Source organism: Balaenoptera acutorostrata, chromosome 8 (assembly GCF_949987535.1).
Source record: "Balaenoptera acutorostrata chromosome 8, mBalAcu1.1, whole genome shotgun sequence".
NCBI lineage: Eukaryota > Metazoa > Chordata > Mammalia > Artiodactyla > Balaenopteridae > Balaenoptera > Balaenoptera acutorostrata.
The window spans coordinates 38,129,024-38,152,933 of NC_080071.1; the positions used below are offsets into that span (position 1 = coordinate 38,129,024).

At 42.0% G+C, this 23,910-nt stretch overlaps 1 protein-coding gene across 1 annotated transcript in view; it reads right to left on the reverse strand.

Annotated features, from left to right (window-relative positions):
- Window positions 1-4,796: 4,796 nt before the first annotated feature.
- The window catches only part of PDE11A (phosphodiesterase 11A), a 447,087-nt gene continuing 427,973 nt past the window's right edge, over window positions 4,797-23,910 (reverse strand). The window contains exon 20 of the mRNA XM_007190409.2: window positions 4,797-4,990. Coding sequence (XP_007190471.1) covers window positions 4,832-4,990 — 159 coding nt within the window. The 3' untranslated portion in view covers window positions 4,797-4,831. The remainder of the gene's footprint in view (window positions 4,991-23,910) is intronic.

The following is a 23,910-nucleotide window of genomic DNA, read 5'->3' on the forward strand; positions in this document are numbered from 1 at the left end:
CTAAATCTAAAGAAAAAAATAATCGAGATTCTAATACACAGACATACACACACAGCAAATGAACACAAAGGTAAATGGTGGCCTGAAATAACACATTTTTTTTATAGCAAATACTTCATTTACTTAATAAAACAAACATATTTCTGTGCCAGTGTATACATTCAATGACATTGGTAGAGATATGCTACACAGATAAATAACTTATCTTTAGCACTGTTGAGAGATGGACTAAATATGCAAGAACATTCAAAATTAAATTAGAAAAGATGTACACCACCAAATTACCAGCTGAGGAAAAGGTACACAAGCGACGTAAGCAGGACCTCAGGCATTGTTAAATCCAAGTACTCAACATGAAATTCCCCAGACACACCACTTTATTTCTGCCATCTATGTGTTTTATTCTATTATTGCTCACCTACGAAACTTATGAAATTTTGGCTTTCTTGTCATCAGACTCAACCTTTAATTTCCTGTGACATTTGAGTTTTGGGAGTTCTTTACAGCATGCGGCAGAACAACAGTTTCAGAGACTGTTATTCTGAAGCAGACAAGGAAACTTCACTGGCATTGCCAGAGTTTTTAGGGTACCAAATTAGGTTTTGCTCTTTTGCTTTAATGAATCCTTTTTGAGTGTTTATTTTTTTCCAGCCAAAACATTTTTCTTTAGATGTAAATCTTCCCTTAATATGTTTAGATTTCTGTCCTGCTTGAGAGGAGTTTTTCACACTATTAATGGGGATGAAACTGTATTTTATCTTTGTGAAATTCATTGAGTCAGCAGGAGAAATGGATTTTAAAATAATTCTACCACAAAGTAAATTGAGCAGACTGTGTTTAATGACTTCAGGTAGGTGGATCAAATATGATAAATTTTGATACATGAAAAAAGCAACTGAATTCTTGTAGCATTAATATTAGATAATGTTATTTCACTAACAAACTTTTAAAGATTATTTCCAACCCAACCCAATGTGTATGCAAATATAAAATACCTGGAAATGGGTAGACAGCTTAGATTTTAGAAACAGAAAGCACACATGCAATTTTTAACTTCTTTTGACTCACTTTATAAATTGTAAATTAAACTGACTACCATTTATGGGATATCTATGATATGAGATAATCTAAAGTTGTCCTTTATGAAATAAAAGGGTATATTTTTGTACCGATAACCATGTACTGATGACCATGTCTTTTGTGATCACTAGAGGCAGGCTCAGACACATCTGTGATAAGGTTGTTTTTATATCTACTCCATATATGTAACTTTTTATTTTGTCTTTAGTGAGTAGATGACCTCTTTGCTCCTATCTTTTTTGAGAAGAGTGAATAAGACAGTTATGTGGAACAATTTTTTAAAGTTAAATACAGCTTGGTCCTTTGGTGCAGAAATGAACTGAATAAAAGTCAGTGCTTTTATTTTATAAGTGGAAAACCCGAGACCTGAGAGTCCCAAGATAACAGGTCTGGCCGATGGCCAGGCTTGGGGGAGCCCCATCCACTGTGCACTGGGGTAGTGCCCTTTACAGTTTGCCAAGCCATCCCTCCTGGCTGGGATTGCCAGCTACATTGTAGGTTGTGCATGTATTTTCCACACACTGATTAATAAAATTATAAATAGCCTGCCTGAAAAAATACACTTCGTGGAGAAAGTAGGATGAAGTCATTTCAACCATTAATGCCAAGAGACCTGAGGAAGTGCACATAATCTGGTCAGTTGTAGGTTTTATAAGAAGGCTCACATTTCAAATGCCTTCCTCCAATAGGAAGTAAACAATAATAAGGATTGGGAAAATTTCTCTATTTTGGAAAAGCAGATTATATGGGTAACCACACATACCCCAAATTCGTGGAAAGTTATACATTAGAAAAGGATTAAAAATACCTCAAACGCCCAAGAGTTCAACCTCTAACCCCTCTGGGTTGTTGGCACCAGGGAGGCTGCTACCCTCTTTTCTACTGTTGGATGGTTGTGGAGGAACAGACCGGGGCATTAGTCAGCAGTTTCTGAATTTTGACCACCAATAGGAAAGATACCTCGAGACAGGAGAAATAGATGGAGGCAATTACAAACAGCTGCTTGATTGATGGTTGACATTGTCAGGGCTCCACTGTATGGCAGATTGCAATGGTGTTGAACTCCTCTTGCTACCAGTGGGTGTTGCTATTGGCAACCATGCAGTGAAGCCAATAAAAAGGCAAGAAAATGAGAGGAAAACTCAACCTTAGTGGAAGCCGTAGGGTTTGTGCTATAAATTCCATTCCCCTTAGCATCAACGCTCAGGGTAGCCACAGTGCGTGTAGCTACCTGCAGTCTCCATCGGACCCTGGGTCTAGTTTTATCATAAAGCACATGCTTTCGAATTTTGCTCTAGATACACTGGCATCCGCCTGTCTGGGCTATTTATTTATTTATCGTTGGGGAGGATGACAGATGTGGGTTCATCTCTGCCTCACATGGACTGATTTTCAGTTCCCACCTGTGATATAAACATGATGTGACACAATAGCTAGAAACACCTGCAGTGCTTCTGAGCTGCAGACACACAACCAGGGTCTGTCCCTACCTCCACCCCCGCTTTGTTCCTCACCTGAAGGAGGGAGACAGCCCGGCAGAAGCTGTTTTCCTTTATAGCAGAGTGATTCAGAAAACTGGCTTAATAACATCCATAAATCTGAACAACCTCCGCTTACCTGCTCTGTGGAGGCAATTTTTCCTGCACTCGTTTTCTCCTCTAGTTTCTCCAGTCTTCCCCGCAGAGACAGCTGTAAAAGGTAGCTGGGAACATTATTTTTTAGGGTTCCTACTCCTTCCTTCTCTCTTTTGTCAACCCCCTCCCTGCTCAAGTATCTCTCTTTTCTAGGCAATTGATGATAGGATTCTGTACCCTCATTTGTTTGGTAAGACATGCCATTTTTCTTGGTTTGGATTGATGTTCACCTTCCCTTTATCAGTTCTCTTACCACCTGCCTCAGTCCCTATCTCTTCCTTGTTAGTTGTTTTCTTTTGCTTCCCCTCCCCCTCCTCTTCTTCCTCCTCCTCCTCCTCCTCTTCCCCCCATTTGCCTGGTTTATAATTTTCTTTTACTCTATTTCTGTCCATATAGAATCTTCCTTCTTCCCCATGGGCACCTGCTCTTCCCTTATTTCTGTTTTGGTACTTTAATTTACCCATTCTTTAAACATTTCCCAGATGTCTACTATGCGCCAGGAAAAAAATGTCCTTGGTGGAACTTGGCCCCTGTTTCTTTGAGTAGTAAAGTTAATAACTGACACAGACGAGCAACAACAAGAACAAAAATGGTTTGTATATTTTAGATTTTTTTAGAGCTGGAATGGACTTCAAGGTTCATCTGGTCCAGAGATTTTCAAACTCCTCAGAGCCCGATTATGGGCTACTAGGTATGTAATCAAAGAAATGAGGATTTGTAGGGGCTCTGGCTCTCCCAACCCAGCTTCAAAGTGAGGACTTGGGCTTTTAGATGTTTTATGTCTTGGGGATTCTTTGTAAGATTTATTTGAACAAAGAGTTCTAAGGTTAAATCATGTTTGAAAATAATTTCCTAGTGTAATCTCATTCGACAAATGAGGAAAAAGGCTGGGAGAAGTTAAGTGACTTGTCTAAAGCCATCCAGAGAATAGTGCCAAACCTAGGGTACAAGTGTAGCTTCTGGCCCAGCGTTCTTTGGATAAGGCATACCATGTCCTCAGTCTCTCAGCTTTCTAGTCATTGCATCTATTTAATATAGCTTATTCTTATCTACTATAAACCTAGCTTTCTATAGAATATCTGTTCTCTGCCTAGACTGTTGTTTCTTAACCCTTCAAGCATTATATCTTACACTTAAGGAAAAATCCAAAATTGGGGACCTTTCCATTTGGCTTTGGGTTGGTACTGGTAGTAACCTTACATTTTATACTGAAACTCATCACTAGGAGAGCTCCAGGTAGTCAGTGATCATTCTCCGTGGCTCTGCTGTGTCCTGTGAAATGTCTCACTGTTGGAAATAGTTCTGAATGTTCATGTGTCATTTGTGTTAGATCCACCTATAGATTTCCTTTCACCCTTACTTTAATTGAAGTCTATTAATCCATTCCTTCTGGGAGAAGACTTGGTCTACAATGAAGGTTGAATTAAAAAACTGAAAAAGGGGACCACAATCCCAATACAGTGTTATGAATCTTGTCTAAACGCCAATCAGACAAACACATTTGCTGTCTTCCTACTATAGACCTTTTTAGGGGAAAACTGGGAATGGCTGGTTTTTGTAAGGATAATATAGTTTCTCTTTTAGGTAGGCAATTCTAAAGGCTCTGATCCATCATTAAGAAGCTTTAGGATTAAAAATAAGATATCTCTACAGAATACCAATTGGGATTCTTGGGACAGTCTGGCGCAAAAGGGGGAGCTCAGGAGAGGATGCAAAGGCAGGCATTGTTTGGCTTGTAACAAACAGAACAGCCATACGCAACATGAAGCAGCGCTAATGACGCCTTCACTGTTCAACGTTCCCTCGGCTCAGAGTGAGCAGGGCCAACCGCCCTCAGGTCCTGGACCCAAGTGGCCCGCTGCCCAGAATCTTCGTCTCAGCCCATGTTTGTTCATCAGGGAGAGGTGAGCATCCTGGGGCATGTGCTCCCTGCCCCACCTCCTCCTCTGTCCTTTCTGCTGACACCACACTGCAAGGTGAAAGCCCAGGCATGCTTCCCAGCACAACCCTGAGACTTTATGTCTGTTTGAGCTTAAAGGAACAAAAGAATGCTGTGGTGGGACCGAAGCTGGCTCCTGAGGACGCAGTCATTTCACAGCCGCAGCTGACCTGGAGGGTTAGTCTCTGTCATCTCCTGTCACCATGAGATTGACAGAGGGGGCAGAGGCAGCCGAAGAGATGAGCAGCCTTTTCTGGTGCAACTCTTCCCACTTACTTCTGTTGGCAGCCACCGAATCCAGCATCGGCTTCAGTTTCACATTGACCTTCACCAAAGCCTAAAATAAAACAAAAGCAGGTGGGGGAGAGAGGAACCGGAGTCACTGCCATGATTTTCTAGCTTTCAGCTGTGAGGAGAATGGCAACTGGCTGTAAGAAATGAAAGTGATGATTATTTTGGTAAACATGAGCTATTTACAAGAAGCAAATATGCACTTAGCACCACTGTGTTGTACTAATAGAGCTTATATAGAAAATGAAAAAATAAGACAGATATCTGTGCACTCCTCCAGGGGGTGCCAGCCAAGTTGATTATGATCCTGTTTTAAATTCACATCAAACAGGAAACAAAATATCCAGCTCACACGGTCTACTAGTATGTGTATCTTTGCCTGCAAGGGAGGGCTCCAGATCTCAATAGATCAGGAACTGAAATTTTTACAAAAATAAACCTACCGTTTGCTCCACCAAAGATGACTCTGGGTGGACTCACGTGAATGAGAAAGGCCAGGTAAAATCCTGAGATGAGAGGAGCTCATTTGTAAAGCGCAGGATCTGGGGACTGTGCTAAATGTACAGATCACGTGAGAACATGCATGGAAATAGACACGAGAGAAAAGAAAAAGGGGTGTGGAAGAGAGGGACAGATGGAGGGGTGCAGGAGAGAGGAGGGAGAGAAAATGTAGGGTGGGGCTGGAGGCCGACTGACCACAAGGCTAAGGAAACTCAGGATTCAGGGTCCTCACTTTTAGGAGACCCTTCTAAATATTTCTTTTTTGCACTTAATTTTGTGTTATTTTTAAAAAAGGGTCCCCAACTCCCAAATGGTACAAACTTCCAGCCTCACAAAATGTGGGTCACCCCTCTGGTGGAACAAAGCAGTGAATGAAACAGGGATCACGGGGCTGCGGGGCTTTAGCTCCTGGAAAGGTAATGGTCCTGCTTAATGCCTTGGGTCAGCGTTCTGTGGCCACAGATTATACCCCCAGTCCCATGGAGACACCCTGCAGATGTGTCTCATTCATCACAAGGGGAACAAAAGGTGACCGGTGACTAAACCACCGTGGTTGCAGGACACCTCCTGAAAAGCCTCCTCCAAGCCGGACCCGTAGTTAGTGGGTGCTCCAGAGCAAAGTCCTCCAACAGGAAGAATAATAGTTCTTTCTGTTGAGGATGGAATCCCCTGAGCATGACTGCAAACCACCTGTTAGGAGGACCTGAAGTATCCCCTCAAATAACCCTCCGCTCTGGGGAATTTCAGGGATACAAGTGAAGTGTAACGAGATGTAAGGTAAGTGGGGGGTTGAAAGCCCAGAAATACGCAGGGATCCTATTGAGCGGCGAGCACTCCACCGTGGCGGTGTCCCCTCACACTCGTGTCCCATAAACACAGCATGTTCTCGCTTTCATAAGTTATGTTTATCACACCAAGCAACAACGTCTAATCTGAAATCAGATGTATTTGTTATTCCATACGATAATAAATCACAGCAACATAATAACTCAGGCAGTGATCAAAATCCCCTTTACATCCATGAGAAAAATGCAGGTGCCTGTGTTCTGCTCAATGCAGTGTTTTTGTTTAGACAACAGTGTAAGAGGTGGCGACGAATGCCATGGTTTTTAGTATAGTTTGGCACTGGCTCCTCTTCACTCTGATCAAGCCTTTTAATTAAACTACTATAATTCCTATGGAAATTAGTGTTTATGTTATTTTCCTGCCACAAAAGCATTTCTCTAGAACTTATTTTTTTTTAATCCCAGGAGCACAAATTGGAATTTTTTTCTGCATGAAATGTAATTAAAAACTCATTTGATTACTATAGTTCTGGCTCTGTTTTACTTATTAAATTCCTGTAATCAGTTTTCTTTTATGAAGCTGCTGGGAAATGATCTCAAAAGCAACACATTTTTCTCTTCCTTGGCAGGTTCCCGAGCGTTTACTAAATTACGTTCATAGCACCTGCCCATGATTCGAATTACTCTACCAATTTATTCCTTAAACTATTTAAGTTTATTTGGCTTAGCCCCAAACAGATTGCTTTCCTTTATCTAGCTCTTTGTTCTCTGTCTTGCTTTCTCTGTGTTGAATTAAAAAATTCTTTGGGGGGGGTACATTATTTCTCAGAATTCCTTCTTCTCTTTATTTCATATTCTCCTTAAACACAGAATTGCCACACTGGAATATCGTTTTCCTCTAGTCAGGTGCTGGTTCTAGGCAAAGGTAGCAAGAATCTCATCTTGAAGAATTATTCTTACACTATAAATTTGTTATATAAATGCAGTTAGCTGGAAGAATATGGAGCTATTAGAATATTAGGAAGGCAAGGGATTATCCACAAACCTAAATTCCAAGGTTTACGGTGATTACGTGCAATGTACCATCAGGAAGAGAATTGCTCCCAGTATTTAGAAAGATATGGGTATTCCTACAAACTTCTCATCAGCGAGTGACACCCGATGGGTTCTGTGCAAATGCTACTGGTCTCTGTCTCGTTTGACTAACTCTTCTCTTAGCAAAAGAGAAAGGGGACACATCACCCATCTGCCCACTCTCCCTATACACACAGAGGGACTCTAAAGGTTATGTGTGTGACACCATCCACCACAGGATGCTGAGTCCCCTCCGTGACATCCCTGTGGTGTGACCATTCAGCGTTTAAACACATCCGGAGGGAGTGAACTCACTACCTCTCTGGCTGGGCGTGTCGGTTTACTCTTTGTTCTGATTTTAGAATGTTGTTCTTTATACTGAGCTGAAAACTATATCCCTGTAATCGACCTGATGGTTCTAATCCTTGGGGCGCTCTCCCTTTAAGCTCGAGCAGTAGGCTGATGACTCATGTGCTGCTCCAAGTGTAGGTTAGGATTGATTTATTGACCTCAAAACCCAAGTTGGGCTGTGTATGGATATCACTGAGACTCCCAAGTTCACTGCAGCTCCCAACCCTGGCCCATCACAGACAGGACCCTGGATACTTGCCTCACTTGGGGACACAGCCCTGGGCACCTAGTCATCCAGGTGGCTGAGGGGCCCCACTTGCTTCCTGATTCCTTTCACACTCCACTGCTGAGTCCACTTGTGACCAGCACGTACAGTTTATTCCATATTTTATTTATGTTTTCAATAAGTAACACATTCACTAGTCCAATGAATACAAAGGGTACAAAACATAGTGTTAAAATCTCCTTTCATCCCTGCCCCAGAGATTTAGTTTCCTTCCCTAGAGGCAACTGATGTTATCAGTTTCTTGGGTATCCTTCAATAAACATTTTATGCCTATGTATGCATAAATACATAGATTATATATATATGTATGTATATATATAAGCATGGTACCATTTTATATATATATATATATAAAATGTATATATGTATAATTAGGTTGATTCCCTCATCATTTGCAGTGTTTCAGAGAGGGAGTGAAAGCAGAACCTTGCGGAACAACATCATTATGATAATGCTTGAGTGAGACTAATCACACTGCGTAGAAATTAGCATCTGGAGTATAGAGAGAGGAGAGGGATCAAATTCCAATTTTCTATTGCTATGCCACTGAATTTTTCTTCTGCAGAGCTTAATCTGCTGTGAATCCTATCTAGTGTAGTTTTCCTCTTAAAAATGGTAGTTTTCATTTCTAGAAGTTTGATTTGGGTCTTTTTTTATATCTTCCATGACTCTGTTTTTCATGCCCAATCTTTCCTCTACTCTCTTGAATATATAAAATGTAATAAATGTCTTAATGTCCTTCTTTATCAATTCTATGATCTGTGTCATTTCTTAGTCTGTACTGATTGATTTTTCTCATTATTATGGGTCAGATTTCTTGCTTCTTTGCATGCCTGGCAATTCTTGATTGGATATCAGACATTGTGAATTTTATGTTGTTGGGTTCCTGATTTTCTTTTCTTTTTTTTAAATTTCTTTAAACATTTCTCAGTTTTATTGGGGAATGCAATTTTGATGGTTACTTGGAAATAATAATTCGATCCTTTTGAGGCGTGCCTTTAAGCTTTGCTAGGTCGGTCCAGAGCAGCTTTAGTCTAGGGCTAGTCTGGCTCCACTACCGAGACAGTAATCTTCTGAGAACTGTACCCAGAACTTCATCTATGTCAAGGTTTTTCTCTAAAATTCTGGGTGGTGGGACCACGGACTGCTCCCCCGCCTGGGCGAGCTCTGAGGATTACTCCGCCTTCTCCTTTTCGCTGGTGCTCTCCAGCATCAGTGGTTTCCTCACACGCCTGGGGTGAACGGCACCGAAGACGCAAGGGGCCTCTGCAGATCTCGGGAGCCCTCTCTTCTCTGCGGCTCTTCCCTGCGGACTCACTTCCTTGGCCTCCCCAGATTCCTGGCTCTGCCTCCTCATCTCAGTGGGACCATCGAGCTCTGCCTGGGTTCCCCTCCCTGTGCTGTGGCCTGGACACCCTCCCCAGGGAGAAAGCTGGGGCACCTGGAGGGCCCATTTCATTTGTTCCCCTTTCTCAGGAATCACTGTATTGTGTTGCCTGTTGCCCAGTGTCTGAAAACTGTTGTTTTATGTATTTTTCTGCTTGTTTTTGTTTTTCGGTGGTTTTCTTTTCCCCCTGTTACTCTGGTCCAGCAGTGGAAGTCCCTATAATTGGTTTTAAACAACTCTGTCTTGGGTACTAGCCCATGAGCTCCGAGGGAGACTGGAAACAAGGCCTGTATCTTTGGATCTCTAGCTCCGAGCTCAGTCATCTCTGGGAACAGCACCCCTCCTCTACTCCACCCACAGAGCAGTGGCAGGAGGATGGGGTAAGGCCAGGACGAGTGGGGTCAGGACGGTCTGACCTGCTACAAGATCCTGCGGTAAAAGCAACCTGAGAATGAGCCCCTTGGGAAATGAATATAGTATTCTGTCTTATTACCATTATTGCTGAGAGCTTGTTTTTATCAGTTCTCTAAGCTGCTAGGAGTGTGACTCTTGCTTTCCCGCTGCCATCAGGATCCACATCTGCTATCATCTGGCCCCATGTGTGCTTATTAGTTGACCACAATCACTTCTTGGAGCTCAACTGCTGGATAGATGGAGGCAGATGTGGGACAGGGGAACAAGCAGAGAAAGCCATGCTCTTAGAAAAAGTCCCTACACCTACAGTCTTACAGAGGGGAGAGAGGAACACCACCAAATTAAAACCAGATTTTCCTGGACCCTGAAAATGTCCAACCATGTCATTAATACCTTTAAAAATTTTTGAGGAAATTATCTGAGCTGGCTATTTATTTATTTTTTTAAAAGACAAAGAGGGAAGATGGTTTTTACTTCCTATTGTTGACTCATGTATTTCCAGAGTGTTGGCAATAAGAATTATATTTTCCGCTGTCCTCCATCCCCACCTTACCCAAAAGAAATAATCAGAAACTAAGAGATACAATGCATGGCAGAGAAGAAAGAAATTAAAATATTTTTTAAATATCAATTTTTTTTTTTTTTTTTGATAATTGGTTTGTGAATTAGCTTTCTTGTTTTTTTTTTTTTTTTTTTTTTAAATTAATTTATTTATTTTTGGCTGTGTTGGGTCTTCGTTTCTGTGCGAGGGCTTTCTCTAGTTGTGGCAAGTGGGGACCACTCTTCATCGCGGTGCGCGGGCCTCTCACAGTCGTGGCCTCTCTTGTTGCGGAGCACAGGCTCCAGCCGCGCAGGCTCAGTAATCATGGCTCACGGGCCCAGCCGCTCCGCGGCATGTGGGATCTTCCCAGACCAGGGCTCGAACCCGTTTGCCCTGCATTAGCAGGCAGATTCTCAACCACTGCGCCACCAGGGAAGCCCTAAATATCAATTTTTTGATAAAATATAAAAATAAACTTGGAGCCCCTCTCAAATATCTTGTTTGAGGCAATATCCCTGTAATGAAGATGTGATCACTTTTCTACCATGATTATTTAACTTCCTGGGTGAAAATGTCCAAAAGCTGACTTGGGCGTTGGTATTTTGAAAAGGAAAGTAATTGAAGACATGACCAGCTGGTGTCATCTCTGCTCAGACCATCAACAGAAGGGGCAAGAACGCATGCAACTGGTGGCAGCTTCTGAAATTCTCTTGAATTCTCGAGACTGGCCAGCCACATGTGTTAAGAGTACCTATCTCCAAGAAACAAAGGAGGCTTCTACTTAAGCTATGTGACTTCAGAGAGAAGTGGCTAATTGTGCAGCAAACCCAAACTTTTTTTTTTTTTTTTTTTTTAATTTATTTATGGTTGTGTTAGGTCCTCGTTTCTGTGCAAGGGCTTTCTCCAGCTGCGGCAAGCGGGGGCCACTCTTCATCGCGGCGCGTGGGCCTCTCACTATCGCAGCCTCTCCTGCTGCAGACCACAGGCTCCAGACGCGCAGGCTCAGCAATTGTGGCTCACAGGCCCAGCCGCTCTGCGGCATGCGGGATCTTCCCAGACCAGGGCTCGAACCCGTGTCCCCTGCATTGGCAGGCAGACTCTCAACCACTGCGCCACCAGGGAAGCCCCCAAACTTTTAAATTAGTGAATTGTTGAACTGCTAATCCTTCTTGGTTCCCAAAGGTAAAGATTATTCATCATTGAGTCTGACATATTGCTGAATTTTACATGTCATGTTGCAATGCTGTAGTTGCTAAGAATTCCAATTGGCTTGTCAACCTTCCATTCTTCCGTTGTGTTGTAAAGGCCAGAGCCAGTGAACTGACTGTCCTGAACTGAACTCATCGCCTTCCTGCGAACCCTCCTCTGCTCTCAGGTTTACTCCCTCAGGGACCTAAGCATTACTATCTCCACCCAACTGCCCAACCCAGCAATCTACGGATCATCCATGACCTCTGCCTCTTACCCCGCATCCAAACTATCACCAAGTCCTCTCAATCCTACTTCCAAAGTGTCTCCGTGTGTCAGTCTAGTTCCATTTCTACCACCCTACTTCAGGCTGCCCTCACCTTCTCCACTGCCTTAACCTCCTGCAGCTCCTACCTGGGCTCCCTGCTTCTTCCCCTGGGTCCTGTCCAATCAACTCTCATTGTAGCCATCCTGGTCAATCAAAATCACACATCCGAGTTGGCTGCTCTCTACCCTGAACCTTTCGGTGGCTCCCATATGATATGAATGTGTTGTAAGACCCTACCAGAAAAGGAGAATTGTGGGATTAAAAGGGAATGAAATCCAGAAATAACACAGAAAAGAAAAGAACCATAAAGCCCAATAGAAAATCTGAGTTATGGTACAAAAGCAGAATTTTGAAATGCTAAAATAATCCCTTTGAGTCTTCTAGAAAACCTGAAATACACATCTTTCTATGCATCTTAACATTTTTCTGAGTAAGAAAATAAGCTACACTCCACATGGTGTGTTTGGCAGGGGAGTAGCTGAAGTGTTAGCTACTACACGTGGGAGCAGATGGAGCTGGCTGTGGGTCCAGATGGGAGGCAGCAAGCAGACTCCCCACAAACCTCACTCCTTCCCTCCCCAGTTCAATGGCCTTTGAAACCCAAGGTTGTGTAAAAATTAATTTGCATTAAATTACTTAAGATAATGTATTAACTACCACAGGAGGCTTCCAGCAGTTTTTAAAACTTGCTTTGAAAAACAAATAATCAAACAATAATGGTGAACACAGAAGTGAGCCAAGACTTCTTTGGATGGATGTTTTTAGACATTTACATTAAAAATACCACCTTTAAAATAAAGCTTTAGTATGTAACTTGAGCAAGTTGGAAAATTAGTAATAACTGTTTATATATGTCACACGTGTACCTGTGCCAGGCACCGTGTTCTGTTGGGTTCTTCCCTGGCTAGAACACAATGGAGTAAGAGGCTCTAGCCTTATGACTTCTGCCCCATTGGGGACGGAGTCATTTACTCCACAAGGACTGTGGTATCTCTAACAGAGACTGCTGGTTGCCTTCCCACCTCCCTTAAGCTTAGGAATGGCCAGGGAGGTGCAAGCAGAATTCAGAAAGAAGAGCTTCTGAGAAGACTCTTAATGGGAGTTTATTCAGTTGGGAAGTGCATCCTTTTGCCCTTGCCCCTATCTCCTTCTTGCTGCTGGAATATTAACACGATGGCTGGAGCTACAGTGACCATCTTGTGACTATGAGGCAACCTTGAGTATGGCAGCCATGTGCTAAGGAAAGATAAACAGGGACTGGGTCTCTGATGGCTATGGAACTGCCACATCATAGCAACCTAGAACTGACTTCTCTGGATTATTTTTATCAGAGAGATAAGTAAATTTCTATTTTGTTTAAGCTATTGTGATTTCAGATCTCTGTTACTAGTAGCCATATGCAATTCCTAATTGAGAGAATTGATGTCAGGTTGTAGGTCTCTATTTTATGGCTACCTGTGTAGGTGTCAAAGGATTTAGGCATCTTGATACTTGAACAATTTGACCCCCTGCATCGGGTAGTTGTGAGTTAACTTTTTCTGGCAGTGGATTATAAGTGAACTGCAGTAGACAGCAGAGGCTATATACAGTCCCTTTACCCTTCCTCAGGTAACAATCCACTCCATGTGCTCTGAGAAGGAGCACAATTCAGTCCTGACCAACACCAGTGACTGGTGTGGGGATGTGGGTGTGGCTCAAGCTAAGGCAGTCAGAGGTCTCGCAAGGTTTTCCCCAGAACTATTGGAAGTGAGGCTTTCTTTTTCTTCTTTCTTTTGATGTGATAATACCTAGAATGAACATGTGACCTCAGAGCTGCCAGGATGTGTGAGGAAAGCTTGGTTGAGAATGAAACCAAAACATAACTAGGAGGCAGAGGAAAGGGGTGTCTGTCTTATGATATCCGTTGAATCCCCTGGATGTGGCCACTTGCTGCCCAGTCAACTGCACCTCTAAGCTCCCCAGTTGCTTGAGCCAACAAGTTCCCATTTCTGCTCAAACTCATTTGAGGGATTTTCTGAGCTCCAAATCATGGGCCTTTTGCTATGGTCCCTTATTGTTCTCTGTCACCCCCAGGAATTACTTGAGATTGAAACCCCCCACCAGACTTTGAACTGGTGGCTGGCATAAGGGAGTCTCAACTTGCCCAGTGTAAAAAGTTGCGGCTAATACTCACTGGGCAGCCCTCTCTAGCCAAGTTCATGAGAGTCAGGGACCAGCTAGCACTTACCTCTCTTCTCCTTGAACCCCCAGAGTCTGCCAAACAGACTCTTTAAAAGGCTTTAAAGGTTGCTGAGTCTGAACCGCCCATGCTATGGGGACTCAGAAGACCCTAACAGAGGATGCCAACTCCCCCTGGTGGCAAAGTCAGCTAACCTATGGGATTTCGGCTTCCAAGAAGGAGGACTCAAAGGACCCGGGTGACGGCATCAATTTAGCCTGCGTTTTTCCTAAGGACCAGGTGAACTCAGACAGAAAGGAAAAACAGCAACTAGCTGTTATTTTCTCCTTAGTGGAAGCTCAGTGTCACTCCACAATTATCACATCGGGTGAGAGTCTCTTTCCAGTTGGGAAAACTATTTTTCTATATGTGATATTAACTCTGCAGATCTGTTACAGCAGTAACAGTTGTAGTATCTATTCAGCAGTAACAGGTTGGCTATGTCTGATTCTTGCAAATGCCAAAAAATATTGTCAGATCTTTCTGTTTTGTTAGTGATATTTGACAGCTTAAGCTCTAAATAATGTGAGAGAGTTACCCAAATTAGTAGTAAAGATGATAAAGCCACAGAGATAATACTTACTATGAGGAGGGCAAGCAAGCTCATTAGAATCCAAGGTAAGAATGATTCAGATCTGTAATCGGAATCCTAAGGGCATAGTCTAGCCAAATTATAACACTGATGTTTGTAGCATCAATTCTAATCTCCTGAAAGCTAATTACAGTACTAGTAATAACTTAGAAAGAAAGACATCATTTTCTTTCCTAGGTTTGAAGCAGATTAATAGTGACTGTAAAAGTGAAAATGCTTTATTGAAATTTTCTCTCCCTCTTTTCTTTCCCTTTCCATTTCCTTCCTAATCTCTCAAGTTTCTTGTTTCGCTTATTTTATTTACATGCTCAAGGGATTCCTTTGTGGGAAGTGATATTTACAAATGAGATTAACATTACGAATTAATGAGGCAGGAATTTTAGTCTCCTTGGATTAACAGCATTGTTATTTCCATAATACAGGGCAAGAGTTTTAAACACAATGTCCTCCGGGCCAGGCCAGTAAAGTTGATGAATGAAATAGGCTGCATGATACAGTTGGGAGTGGTGGGGCCTTTGGCAAACTGGATATGTTACACGTTATAAACAGTGTTCAACTGAATGAGACACGTCTGTGGGCCGAGTCTACTCTGAAGGCCACCCACTCGCTCTTGGTGAGAGAGAGTAAAACACACCTTGCCAAAATGAGCTAATAACTACTGCGTACTGAATGTGTCCAGTGTTCCGCATGCCATCCTGGGGCCTATCCAGATGGGAGCTCATTAAACCTCACAACAATGCGGAGAGATCGGTATTGTTGACCTTGTTGTGACAGATAAGGAACCTGAGATTGCGGAAATCAACTTAAAAGGGCCAAAGTTTACATGGGTAAGTATACAGCAGACCTGGAACGTCAGTCCAGGCCTGCCTGAGGACAAAGCCCCTGGTGTCTTCCCATGAGGGATCTCAGTGGGATGTTGGTGAGGACATGTGTCTCACATTTGACTACAGCGTCCGGACACTGGAGCAGCTTTTCGGTTCTAGTGTCCTCGGCACTGCTTCAGGACAAATTCACAGGAGGGAGGCAGCCTCACGCCACCTCCCAAACATTAGGTGTAAACAGTGAATCTTTCATCTGTGACTCCTCTTTTCAAGCCTACCTTGGGAAAATAAAGGTTTTAAGTGGTAAATCACGGCAGGCCTAAAGATGGCTCCTGTACACGGGAGCAAGGAGACCGCTTCTTCTGTTATAATGAGCCCCTCTAGGATTCTGTCCTAGGTTATCCCGTTGGTCAGGTTTTCAGAGCACACTGGTAGCTAATCAATCATGTTCACTGTGTAGGCAACATCTGACTTGGAAGGAATAGCTGCTGACCCAGAAGCCACAGCCTTTGATGAATGGGGCTTCATGTAAGAGGTGGTTGGAACATGTAAGTAAAACACAGCCACATGGTAACAATCCACCTCTCCATACACTGGAATGTTTTCTGGTGAAACTATGCCACTTGAGATTTTATAGACATATATATATATACATATATATACACATATATATGTATATATATATATAATCTATTGTTTTTGCAAAGTTCAATGTGTAAAAAGAACCATTTTAAAAATTTATTTTTTGAGCTGCAAGCATTCGTTTACTATATATATTTTTGTATACTTCTCACATGCCTTGAGCCCTAGGGTTCTCCAAGCATAATGGCTAGGGTGCCTGTGTGGGAGAGGGTTTTACAAATGTGGAATCCCTTGCCCTTAGTGTGAATGGTGTTCTCAGTAAGCTACCATGGTACCTCCTAGAATGGATTTTAGAACACCCTATTATCATTTGCCCTTCTATTTTTTAGCTGGTATTTTTACTAATGAACTGCTTAGGGAGTGCCATGCAAATCTGATGATGCCTGAGTACTTCCTGTGAGAGTTTAAAGGTGGTCCTCATGCCAGCACCAAACAGGGCTCAGATTTGAGACAGAGAGGGAGCCGTCAAAGTCTGTGCATCCCAGAGCCCCAGGTCGACAGCGAACCAGACCCAAAGAATCCATGAGAGATGTTTTGTCTTTAGGTAAACATCCTTGGGGACAAAAATTCCCTATTATTTTACTGGTCTCTCTCCATATGGTAAGAGAACCTACTTTTTCTTAATTTTACAACATAATAAAGAAAGATTTTGGGGAGAAAGAATAGGAAGACAAAGAAAGGGGTATTTTACACATATCACTGGGTGTATCATTAGCTGGCCTTTTGTCCAAAGAAAGGGTCACCTTTAAGATCTGATGGAAGGTATGTTATTGTGGCTTTATTGCATTGCTAACTAACTCTCCCAAAGACTAAGATATGGGAAAAGTTTGTATGTGTGGGGACAGCAGGACCAATACTCTAAATGTTTTTTTATTAAATTTTTGAAGTATAGTTTAAGGAAGGCAACATTAGAATTTTATGAACAAAAACTTCCTAATAGGTGACGTTTTTCTTCTTTTCAATGTTGGGAAGTTTTACATTAATTTAACTTTCAGATATTGATCATTTAAGATTAAATAAGCATCCCAATAAGAAGACAAACTAGATTTGTGTTTGAACTAAATTCTAAAGCTTATATGGAAAAATAAACAAGAATACCTAGAAAATACTGAAAGAGTAATGGGGAAGGTGAAACTAGGCTTATCATTAAAGCCTTTTATCATTATAAAGCAATATTAATTAAAAGAGCGTGATTAGGCAGACAGAGTAATACAACAGAATAGAAAGAGTAAAAATAGAATTAAATTGAAGGGAATTCGGTATATGATGAAGGTGACCTTTTAAATCATAAGGAAAATGATTAGTCAAAAACTTATGGGAAAACTAGGTAGCCAACAAAAAACTAAAGTTGGATTCTGACCTCACACTTCACATTCAACCAAATAAAGCAAAACCAGATGAGTCACAAATATAAATATAAAAAAATGAAACCATAAAATACTAAAAGAAGTTCTGAGAATTTAAAATTTTTTATAATTTTGTAATGGGAAAGTCATGATCTGTATGACATAAAATCCAGAAGCCATAAAAAAAGATGAATTTGACTACATAAAATCAATGTATTCCTGCATAGCATAAACAAAGTGAAAAGATATATGACAACCTGGGAAAAATACTTGCCACTTTTGCTACAGATACAGGTCTATTTCTTTAATATATAGTGAACTCCTACAAATCAATAAGAAAAGACCACCAGCCCAATAGAAAAATGGGCAAAAATATGGAGAGTTTACAGAAAAAAATACAAATGGCTCCTAAGTAAATAAATCTGTACTAAAAATATGATCAGACTCATTTATGATATGGAAAATACAAATTAAAACTACCATGAGATAGATTTTGCACCATCATACTGGCAAAATTCAAGAAGTTTGATAACACATTGTCTTGGTAAGAGTGTAGAAGGAGAGGCACCTCAGCCACTGCTGGTAGAAATATAAATTGGTTCAGACTCCACAGAGAGAAAGTTGGCAATATCTATCAAAATTTCAAATGCCCGTACGCCAAATGCCCACTAATTCCACTTCCAGGTATTTGTCCTACAAATAAAGTATGAAGATGATGCATTTACAAAGATATTTAATGCACTTTGTTTACAATAGCAAATTATTAGAAACAACATCAGTGTTCACAAATAATTAATAATTAATTATTGATTAAATAATTTATTCTACATCTTTAAGATCTAAACTCTGCAGCCATCAAAACGAATGTGATAGCTGCTGTATGGACACTGAAAAGGAGTGATCTCAAAAATACATTAAGTGTAAGGAAACAAGGTATGGAGCGGGATAGACACTGTTCATATATGTGTATACATGCATATATACACGCACATACACGTGTATGTATACATCCATATATGTATTATGCACCAACTATATCTCAATCAAAGAAAAAAACCAAAAACACTTACTTCTGCTTTTGTGTAGACTGTTTTTGGATGAAACTGGTTAATAGTGGTTGCCCTGAGGGAGAGGACCTGGGTGACCTGAGGACAGGAGTGTGAGGGAGGACCATTTTTCTCTAATACTTTTGTGCCTTTTGGACCTTTTGAATTCTGTTCACTGGGCATGTATAAACTATTTAACAATAAAATATTCTACTTAAAAGTGTAACATGAACTGATAAAGGAACTAGCAACTTTTGATCATATGTTAGAATTACTCAATAGCAAGTCATTTTATTGTTAATAAAGAAAGCTTACGAGTACAAGGATAAAAAAGAGAAATAATTATTTCATAAAGATCAAAATAATATAGTGCTTTGCCACCATGATTCAAAAATTATCTCAGTACCTTAATGCACACTGTGCTAATGTTGTGTGTAAATCCCCTCCCTCCATCCACATTCCAATAAGGGCCGACTACCTCATTGATCCTAAACATTTCCTCTGAAAAGCGATCAATGTCCCCTGCCTGGACATTAAACGGATTTTGAAAAACTCTTCAATCCGTATCAGTCTCATATCCTTATTTAGTTCCTCAAATTTGCCCTCAGCTGGGAATCGTGCAGGCGACTGTGATTCTGTTGTGTTCACCACTCATTTGAAGGGCCCCATCCATCATCATTTCTAGGCCTTTTCTGATGCAATGTAGCTTGTTCTTTGTCTTTCTTAAAAACTGAATGGCTGTTAAATTATCCATTTATCTTCCTTCAGATTTTCTGTTCAGTTTCTCAGGCCCTCTCAGGGCTGTCTTTTCTACCTTGTTTGCTGACTTTTCATTCCATTTCCCCTGTTCTTAGAGGCATCTTGGTTCACCATTCTGTCCTTCAAAACAAACTCCCTGCTTCCATCTGCTTTCTGTGTGTTTGAAATTTGCATCACTACTCAGATAGATTTCCTTTTTAAACTCTGTCCCTTTGGGATAGCTTTGAACACTTGGAGACAATATGCTTCAATATGTAGGTGGCAGAGTATCTTGGGACAAACCCTACACTGGAGGTCAAAAGTCTTGGTTTCTAAACCTAGCTACGGGTAACCTTTCAAGGTTTCACTTCCCTCATCTACAGATGATCTGCAAGCTCACTGTTAGATGAACATTCTAGCATTACAATAGCATGTTGCTTCTGTTTCAGGGGACCTGATAAGGACCTGAGGTTTGTATAACATTAATGCCTGCTCACACATCATCTCAGGTGGCAGTAAGGTCCTATCTGTTAGAAGCCCAGATTTGAAGGCAGAAAAAAAAATCTAAGCTCTGTCACTTAATATCTGTGTATTCTTGGGCAAATTACAGAAACTCTCTAGCTTCAGTTTTCACATCTGAAAAGGGGGATGATAGTAGTATCTAACTTGATATTGCTAAGAGAATTAAAACAGATAATGCTTGGAAAGTCAGTCTGGTGCCTGGCACATAAGAAGTGCTCAGGAAATGTTGTTATAGATGCACTACAACTGAGTGAGAACAGCAGTTCGGCTATTTACTATCCAAACTTCCAACAGAGGCTACTGAAGCTTAGAGATGATATTAATGATAATAACAAGAATAATGACTCACATGTATGGAGGGCTTTAGCATGTAATGTTTACTTTTCCCGAAGCATTTCCACATACTCTATCTCCCTTGGTTCAGACTCTTGGAAAGGCTGATATTAACTATCATCAATTCTACTTGCTCCAAGAAGAAAGTCACTTTGTAAGGCCAAAGGCGTTAAAAAAGCAGCAGAGTGGAGTTATTTTCATTCAAGCCTTCAAGCCAGTGGTGATCACCATGAAAAGAAAGCTGAGGATAAGGAGCTGTAGGTTTTACTAGTAAGGAGGGGGGACCTGGAAGAGGACCCTTATAAAAATGCTCAGCCTTTATTGCCTCATTTTAGGTCTCTTTTCTCTTTCCCTCTGCCTTCTTCTTCTCTGTCTCTGTTGCTCTCTTTCTCCTGTCATATTTAGATTTTCAGCTGTTCACACCACCTGTAGCACTAAGATCATAGGTGACATGTTAAGTCAGGGGCTTGGAGAATCATTCGTTTCCTGTTATTTTATGGTTCTCTAGCTTAACCCTCCCTTTGCTGGTGGGAGACATTCACACGCTGAAACTCCCCCTAATTCACTGAGGCGATTCTGAGCGGCAAGTATAACCTCCCTAGTTTCTCAGCCATGAAATAAAGACAGAAATGCTAAAGCCCACCACAGGGCAGCTCAGGAATGGTAGGTTATTTCAGGGCACGCTGAAGGCATGCAATGCTGAGGGAACGCAAGACCTTCCTAGCAGCTTTGTGATAGCCCATTCCTTCCCTATCCTCTTGCTACACTGGCTATGCTGCTGATAGACGCAGCCCCGGGGGTCTCACGGCAGCTGAGTAACAAGCTAGAGACCCCTGCTCTAGCCTGGTGAGGGCAGAGGTTCAGGGCACCCAGTGTGTGCGGGGCATTGCGGCTGACAGAGACGGGGAATGCAAACAAGAATAATGCGCAATAAAGGAAAATGCAGTGGGTCCCGGAGGCTGGGATATCTACCTCCTGGGCGCAAACAGAGGTTTTACAAGGAGCTCGTCCTCCGAGCGGATCCCTTCAGTCAGAGCAGGATTTGCTGGAGGGAAGAGGGAAGGGTAGGCTGGGCAGAGGCAGCTGTGTGAGCAAGGGCTCGGGGCGTGGAATATGAGAGGGGAAGCCATCTGGGAAAAGGCAAGTGGCTGGGAACGTCAAGAGCAGAGGGTACAAGGGGAGGAGGGAGAGGAGGTGAGCATGGGCAGGTCCAGTGCGCCAGCTTAGATTTTTTCTTCTCTGATGCGGAGGGAGAGTCTGAAGGACCCACAGCCAGATTTGCTTTAGGAAGGTAACGCTGGTGTTTCGGTGGAGGATGGAATTGAGGGGGTGAAGGGGGGGCTGCCGAGCATGACGAGGGTCCGAGTGGTAGCCGCTGGCAGTGGGAGCAGAGTCAGGAGAGCCCAGTACAGGAGGACCCGCAGGAGGGAGAAAATCATGACAGGGCAACTAGAAAATCCTAGAGACTTTGGTCCTATGCTATAGCATATTTGTCTTTTTGATGACATTAGAGGCTTTTTGAAGTTGTCTTTTGTTTTTTGCATTTCCTGTATGCTCTGAATTCTGTTTTCCTTCAGTGTTTTGATTTGCTTCCTTTCCTTCACATTGGAGGCTTTCCTCAAACATACTGTGGCCCTTATCTGGTAGCGTATATTTACGTGCAAGGCACTGAAAGACTTATTATGGGCAGTGTATAAAGTGGGGCAGGGGAGCGGGAGAGGCTCTGACTGTCGCTGGGGGGGTGTCCTGCAGGGAGCTGCCGCTTTCACTGAGGGAGTCCCAAGTGCAAGTACATGCAGATCTTTCGTCTGAAGCTGTTCTCTTTCCTTCAAGAGGAATCCCACTTTTCTGCTCCTGGGACTACCTGGCTGCTGGCACCCTGAGTGCAAAGTAGGGGGGTGTCCTGGGGTCCAGCCAGTCTTTCCACAGACTTTTAATTTCCGCCATGAGTTCTCCCAATTAGCGCTACGAGAGAAGAGCTCTCTGGTCTGACTTGGCAGCTGTTGCAAAGGCCGTTTACCTGGCTGTGTGGATAGTGGGAGATTCCTGAGACCCTTTTTACCAACTTCCAACCTTTCCTCATTTCCAGGCTCAAGCCTCAACCTCATTATTATGGATCGAATTATGACACACACCCTCCACTCAAAAAAAAAGAGATATGCTGAATTCCTAACCCTTGTACCTGGGAACATGACCTTATTTGGCAATAGGGTCTTTGCAAATGTTATCAAGTTAAGATGAAGTCATATTGCATTAGGGTGGGCCCTAAATCCAAAGGCTGGTCTCCTTATAAAAGAAGGCCATGTGAAGACACAGGAACACACAGACACAGGGCAGAATGTCATGTGAAGACAGAGGTGGAGATTGGAGGGATTCAGCTACATGCCAAGGAACGCCAAGGGCTCCTGGCAACCACCAGAAACCAGGAGAGAGGCGTGGAATGGATTCTCTTGCAGAGCCTCCAGAAAGAACCAGCTCTTCTGACACCTTGATTTCTGACTTCTAGTCTCCAGAACTGTGAGAGAATAGATTTCTGTTGTTTTAAGCCACCCAGTTTCTTGTATTTTGCTAGGCCGCTGTAGGAAATTAATAGACCACCTCTTGGCTGAACTTGGACCCTTAAAGTCCTGAACCTGTTCCTTCTGAAAGACAGATCAGCTCTCTTCCTGTTGATGTCCCCTTCTGCAGACAGCCTGGGACATAACTTCCTTTCCAGCCTCCAATATTTGAGGATATCTTATGCCCTCTCACATTTTGTTGTCCTTGAGAGTTTATATCTTTTTTTAAAGAAATGCAACGTTATTATTTCTAATCACACTTAATAGCATTAAATAATCAATAAAATATTGAACAAAGGTACTCATTTTAGAATTATGTCACTTAGCAAAAACAACAACAACCAAACAACCAAAAAAAGTAGGCAATGACTGAATAAATTATGACAAGTCACTGTTTGGAATACTAGGCTGCCGTTTCAAAGGACAATATGAAAATTATGTTAAGGATATGGAAGCATGTTTTGAACTTTATCTTAAGTGGCCAAACCAGAATACACTGGTGTACCTGGATGAAAATGTGTTTGCATGTGGACAAGTATGAAGGGGCATCACAGGAAAAAGAGAATGTGAGTCCTTCCTTCTACCCACAGTCTGCTCTTGACGATTTAGGTATGCTCTGAGGCCATATATGTTTTCTCTCCTGTACTCCTCATTTCCTTCCCGGTCCTCAATCGCACGTTGTTAATACCCTTACTTACAAACTGTTCAAGGCGTTGTAGGCTTTTTCTATCATGCTCCTTAAAATTCTTCCAGCCTCTTCCCATTTCCTAAGAAAGTTTATGTCTTTAAAAAATTCCTATATTATTTTATTAATGGAATTCTCAGAAGGATGTGGAATAAATTATGGAGGTCAATCCACCATCTTTTATTGGCAACATCAACTCAGTTACAGGTGAAAGTGTTTGGTCAAGGACAATTTGACATAAAGCCTTTCTGAGAAAGTATTTCTCTGGTAACCAGTTGAACAGAACCTACATTAACCCATTCGGTGCCCTAGGAATTACTCTCCCTGGAATCTCTACTCAGATCCCTGTATCCTCCCCTCTGAAGAATTCAGAGTTTTACTTTGTAAATGGGAGGTTTAAAGAGGTAGAGCACTGCCGGACTAATGGAGTGGCCTTTCACTTTCTCAGGGCAGTGCAGTGGGAAAAAGCAGCAAAGTAAGGCTGAGAAGACTTGGCTTCGAAATTCTGGCTCTGCTGTGTATTAACTGCTTCACTCTGGTTAAGTCCATTAGCTTCTGTAGGTTTCAGTTTCCTCATTTATAAAACTTAGACTATTAGACATTATAGGAT